At 33.9% G+C, this 6,919-nt stretch overlaps 1 protein-coding gene across 1 annotated transcript in view; it reads right to left on the bottom strand.

Moving 5' to 3' along the window:
* Positions 1 to 5,999: 5,999 nt before the first annotated feature.
* The window catches only part of LOC111037543 (mastermind-like domain-containing protein 1), a 44,024-nt gene continuing 43,104 nt past the window's right edge, over positions 6,000 to 6,919 (bottom strand). Inside the window, exon 3 of the mRNA XM_022320183.1 lies at positions 6,000 to 6,520. Within this exon, the coding sequence (XP_022175875.1) occupies positions 6,106 to 6,520 (415 nt within the window). The 3' untranslated portion in view covers positions 6,000 to 6,105. The remainder of the gene's footprint in view (positions 6,521 to 6,919) is intronic.

Here is a 6,919-nt window from a genome sequence, read left to right as displayed (position 1 = left end):
CACTTAACGTTTATAGCTTAGATTTACACACATATACGTCTACGTAGAAAGTACAAGAGTAGCATTATAAAAAAATAAGTTTATTTTTATATTAATATTCTATATAAATTCATGCCAGGCGTAGCATTGAGAAATTCGCCGTAAATGTGAAATATATGGGATATTGTAAGGAACAGAAGGAACGTTCACGAAAAGTTTTTCTTCCCATTGATTTTTTCCGCGATACCACCCGCATATGTCTGCTCGACCGGAATTATATCCTAAAAAACTTCCTCGGATAAACCAAACGGAGTTTTGAGGATATTCGTTTTTGTAGGACTCGTCGACAAACGTGTGAGACACAAAATATACATCGGTGGGAGAAAACGGTTTTCGTATTGTATTATATATAGGTGGTGTGTACGCCCCGTGTTAGATATTATAAAAATGCACCTACAATATTATCGAAATAAAACTATTTTTGAGAATATAATAATACATAAAGTAAAAAAAAAAAAAACAGTTTTTTTGTCAAACAACATCGGTTATTACTCTATTATATTATAATACAATTATAATAGTACTCTGTCGGTCGTCTGTGTTTTTTAACAGCGGCGGCGTAGCAAACGGTTCCCGCAGCTACGCGATAATAACATGTCCGTTATCACAAGCAGCAAATACTATGAAAACTAAAAGTACCTATACCGCAGGACGTTTGGCTCGACGCTTAAAAAACGTAAACATAGCATCTATCGAAATAATGTTTTAGTACGATTTTAAAGTGGTTGCCAGCAGTTGTCTGACACACACAGCCGGCGGTGCTTATGCGGTGTAACGTGTTTTTAGTTTTCGTAATTTTTCTATTTGCATGTGCAATATAATAAAAATATACCTCATACACTGAATTTATTAGATAAAACAATGCACGTTATGCGTATACCTACATAAAATATGACATTGGTCGGAGGCGGCAGAAATATGTCTGTAACGTTGCAGAAAAAAAAATCCGCTTACCTACCCTCTCTAATCGTCTAATACGGGTAGGTACATTCTATAACATTATGATATTATATTGACATGACATATTATACTATGTTTCGCAGGTATACTAATTGTACGTCATACCGTCGTCCTATAGTTGTACGGATAAAAATAAATAATTCGTCTAATTATGAAAAAAAACCAATCTTCGCAGTTTCAAATAGTAAATATAGTAAGTTCATTTTTTGTACAAGCGTTAGAAAAAATAAATGTCATCTATATAATAATATATTATGTACTATATTAAAATATTACGCGTTTTCGTATGAATCGCGATCGTACAAAACTCGCAGTGCTATATATTATCATGCTACCAGTATAAGGTATGCTAGGAAATAAATGTCTAATAATGCACCGACCTTATAATAATACGACGAGTGTTCACGAACGAGATCGTGAGGGAGGACGAAACGTTGGTAAAAAAAAAAAACGGAGAAAAAAATATTTTCGCGGGCTTGTCGCGAGAGTAATGGAATCGTTGTACAGTCAGACGGCGACTGTGACGACACGTGTCTTAACTATTTTGGTACACTAGATCAAAAACGGAGAGGAAAGAAATATAGAAAATTCAAGTCAAAACCCTAGCGTTGCAGTTTTGGGCGTTTGAATGCATGATACGTGTCCCGAATACATAAAAAAAAAAAAAACTTTTCGAGTCGGTTTATGATTACCGTACGTATACCTATTATATAATGTTATAATATATACCGTATGGGGAAACCTTTAAAATATTTTCCGACAAACGTGTACTAAATATTTTTTTAGAATTTTCGCTTAAATTTTTCGTGCTCATTTTAGTGAACACGAGGGCCCGTGTATACCGACCGTCACGGAGTGCAGAGATACAGAGACCCCTGCGCGTGCTAAACATTATTAAGTACAATAATTGTAATCTAGAAATCCAATGACATTATAGGTCCTTGTGACGTAACAAAATGAAGTCAAAAAACAAATAAATACTACCGAATACAAATAACGGTATAATACAATACTACCTGATTATATTTTAATAGTTTTGCAGAGAAGTGGGTAGGTGTTTTGTTGTTTGGTTTAGGTACGTACCTACTATCTAAAGTTTCTAAATCATCACCATAACAATTTAATTTCGAAAACTTCTATACGGTTTTACGGGGGTTAAACCCATTAATCCCATATGAAATTCAGCCTCGCATTTTAAAAGTATTCGTGAAACCATAGAACCACAAAAGGTTCAATGCAGAACATAATATACTCGAACATTCCAAAAATACCAGACGTAAAATTAATAAACACATACGCACGACAAAAGGTTTTGTTACCAGCTTCTAAATTTTAAAATTAATGTTTTCAACGACTCGGATAAACCGCGTACGGTTTACCTGTACATCTGAAACAGAAATATACGCGGAACGCTTTTAGGTGAGTGTAGTACATAATTTTTAATTTCTATATTTTAATACCATTTAATAGTATTTATATTGTATTATTTTTAAAATGCTGAGGTGTACGTATTGTATGGTATTTTTTAATTGCACAAATTGTTTATACCTCTACCAGCACTGTCAGAAAACGTTTGAAAAGTAATAATAGCTAAATTATAATAAAAATAGCACATACAATATATTTAAAATGAACTGTGACTTTTTGGAATTTTAGAATACGAATAATAAAATGAAAAAAAAAAATGTTCAAGTTGTATTTCTGAGAAAAAATTTGTGCCATTGTACATATTTCATTCTCGTTCATTATAAATATCAATGATTCACAAAGTATTCGCCACGTTCGATTGGTATAAATTTAGTATAAAGTCGTGTGAAGAATATATTATATTTTATAGAAAACCCCGTATTGAATGTGTTTATATACATACCAGACATACCTACGTTATTTTTTAAATTTTTGTATTAATATAAGATAAAATTTTAGAACGAAATTTTAATATTATTTTCGTGGTATATGATTACCAATCAATTAAAATTGAGAGCACAGGTTATTTTAATTTTCAATCAATACAAAATTGTTTTCAAAAATGTTTTTAAAAAAGGTGGAAATAAATGGTTTATGGATGGATTTGTGTTTTCACTGCCTGTGCAATGTATGGACATTGTGATAAGTTAAATGATCCATCATGTATCTTTTATTTTATCTTCCCCTGAATCGATATGACTAGAATGTAGAATTTTAAAATAATAAATCACATAATTGCCTTGTACGCACGTCATTTAACAATATAAATATCACGTGTTTCACAGTAAATTAATTAAATACAGATGTTCCGAAGAAACGTGAATATAAATTATGAATTATGAATAAAAAGCTAAAAAAAATTAAAAACCCACACAAACTGCAAATGAAAGGATATAAAAACTGACCGGAACTTTCCAATACATAATACATTCAAATCAGAATTTGGGACGAGCACTTATAGATATTAAAAAAAAAAACAAAACAAGAGATGAATTGTTGAATAGGTAGAAAATAAATATTATTATTCAAATGTTTTGAAAATAATCGAATACGTGATGATCTAAAATTTATCGTATAAGTACATGCAATTAAGTGATCTATGCAAAAGTATTTCTAATGTCATAGAATTAACGATGATTTAATCTAGTTAATGGGATATCCAACGTCACTTATCGGAAGTCCAAACGTGAATTGTAAGTTTTAAACAAAAATGTCGATTAAAAATTATGTAGTACTTAGCTATTGCCTTATTCTTATCAACATTTAGTGTTTACCATCCCAAAAACGATACACATTTTTAACCTGAGAATTTACGACTAATAGTATAGAAAAAGTCAATTTAAGACAAAATGTTTAATGACTTTCAAATCAAACTCCAAAATAGAATTAATTCATATCTACTTAAGTAGGTATAATGCAATGTTAAGTTATGCAATGTATAATAATATATTATTCGATTTATATTTTATTGAACAAAATTTCATCGATTCAAAAATGAGAGAAGAGTAACTATAATGTAACTATAAATCGGCGAATGAGTAAATTATAAAATCCAAAATTCATGAAATAAATCTTTTATTTGGTGGGAAAAAAGTCGTTTTGCACTTTTGTTTTTTATTTTTCCCCTGTGAAAAAGGATTAAGATAAAATATTGATATAGATGCCGACTGTCATTTCGACCCCACTATCATCATTATTCATTAGTCATTACTATTGGTCCTAATATTTATAGATTTCATTTATTCAATAGTCAGATTGTTAGTCACTTTGGTGGTACTATATAATTGTGTAATAGAATACATGGTAAATGTAGACGCGCGTAGCAACGTACGAATATAATTTATTATCATTTTGGTATGAAGAGATTTTATAGAAAATACGAGTACGTTAAAATTTATAGTTATTAAAGACATTGTTTACACAACGTAAATATAGTTTAATTGTTTTTCAAATAAAAAATAACTTCGTGCGATCAATGACAATTTTCTATGACATAAAATATATATTGTTGAACGATTGTCTTTCGAGCCATATAATGATAGTAAAATTGGGACCATGAAACAATTAGAAGACTTAACGTGTTAAAGGCTTATCAATTTAAACATTTTAAAGCACAATGATAAATATTTACAACGATTTTAGCGATGCGTATTATACTATATTGAAGTTTTAAAAATAATTTGTATTTTGAAAGAAGTAGTCTTGATTGTGTTTACCTTATTATTCAGTAGGAGCTGAATAACAGCATTGGTGTTGTCTACATTTTTGGTGTATTCAGGCATGGTAGAAAAACAATACAATTATAGGTACTTATCCGAGGACTAGGAGGAACTTATCAGTGTAAAATGCCTAAGGATGCGTAAACTAGTCTGTTCCGAATTAGTGTAATTTCAAAAAACAATATTATAATAAAGGGGTTTTCAGTTTGAATATCTTACATTAAATTCAAAAATGTGTTACACATTTTTTTTCTGCTCCACGATATTTTCATGATTTATTTTCAATATTTAAATGCTACGTTGGTATATTATACTATGTTATATATCATTAATTATTATTATACCTAAGGGGCATATTTCGACCTGCGTAGCACATGCATAATAATTTACGTAATATTCATGTGAATATATTAAAATATTATGCGTGACGAAAGTCGTCGGGTTTTTGCGATAAGTATTATTATAATAATATACATATATACAGCAGCGTAGTGTCAAAAAAAAAAAAAAATTTAAAAATATTCGTTGAACTATTTTCTTTTTTAGTCGTTCGAAATACGAGGTAATTGTAGGTATATTTTGTCGGTTGAAGGCTGACGGACAAGAAAGTTTTAGGGTAGCTCCTCTCCTGTTTCCCACTCTTCTCTCTTGTATCGCCCACCCTCTATCTCGCTCTTTCACCCACCCTCTCTATTTCTCCACCGCAAACTCATTCTATTCACCACAGAGTGAAATCGAATGCGCCTAGTCGACAAACGCCTAAAACGAAGTGAAACGTAAACGCAATATTATCATGCAGGGGCGTGAAACCTACCTAATAATAATGTTATCAAAACGATAGAGTTAAAATCAAATACGAGCTGGTATTATACTACATATATCAGCGTTTCTCAAACCTGCACGGGTCACGAATCGCGGTTAAGATAACTGTTATTTTTACCCGTAAATTGATACCACTATATATTTAATAATAATGCGAAGTCTAACTGGTATCGTTGAATGTATGACGTATTTTTAGTAATCTTTATAATATTTTATTACGATTACGGAATATTTGTTATCTTATCGGCGAGAATGATACAATTTATCATAGCAAAAATAGTATTAATTCATGGCATACTTGATTTTTTTTTTTTTAGCAGGGGATCGGGTACACAATGAAGATTACATTTATGGGTCGCCATCATTGGAAAAAGTTTGGGAAACACTGATATATGCGATACGATTTTTGGCACTTTCACATGGGGTTGTTGTTGTTGTAGAGGATGACGCTGAAACGTCTCTGGGCCTTTTTGAACACTGTGGTGACCGCGTTGCTGGCCACCGACGTCCACGTGGCCGGGCCACCGCCGCCGTCCGAGTGCCGGTAGTGCGGCACGTGACGGTGGCCGTCGTCGGTCTCGTGGAACGGCAGCCGACCTCATGGGTGGTGGTGGTGGTGCTGCTGCGGCGGCTGCGGCAGCGGGTGGTGATGGTGCAGTTGATGGTGCGGCGGGTGCTGCTGCTGCTGCTGCTGCTGCTGCTGATGGTGGTGTTGGTGGTGCGGGGCCAGCGGGTAGCCGTCCGGGCCGACGACCACGGCGGACTGCAGCTGGAGGGGCGCGCCGTCGTCGTAGAACGCACCGCCGCCGGCACCGACGCCTTGACTGTGCTGGTGGTGCGGCTGATCTTCGCGGTCGTCCACCGGGACGCAGCCGCCGTCGCCGAGGTCCGTCGGGTCCAGGTCGTCCGAGTAGGTGGTGCCCCGGCTCTGCACCAGCGACATGCTCTTCTGGTAGCTGAACAGCTGTCGTTCCAGGCTGTAGTTTTCGGTCTGCAATGCCGTGATCTCGCGCCTAAAAAAAAAAAAAACGGATCGTTAAATTATTATGTCAGATTTAATAAATTCGATACAATATTCAATTACATCGCTATTGTTATGTGTTCACACGAATTATAATGAAAAACGAAATAGAATCAAAAACTGCCACGTTCGAAGCTATATATTATACATCGATAAACCTAAAAGTCCAGATGTACCTATACCAGCGGGTGTTATACGGATGAGAAACATAACGACTTTTCAGAAAAACCGAACGAGTTAAGTGAGAAGTCTTCGAAAAGCAAATTCGGAAATTCTGAGAAAGCCTTTTGGACCATTCGAGGATGATCGAACTAGAGACTGGACAAAATAAATAATCCAGGACCTTTTTCAATTTTTTTAAAATATCACCATGCGTAAAAAATGCTTATAA

Source organism: Myzus persicae, unplaced genomic scaffold, assembly GCF_001856785.1.
Source record: "Myzus persicae strain clone G006 unplaced genomic scaffold, MPER_G0061.0, whole genome shotgun sequence".
Taxonomy (NCBI): Eukaryota; Metazoa; Arthropoda; class Insecta; order Hemiptera; family Aphididae; genus Myzus; species Myzus persicae.
The sequence above is the reverse complement of the archived record's forward strand: the minus strand, read 5'-3'. Positions and strand labels throughout refer to the sequence as shown.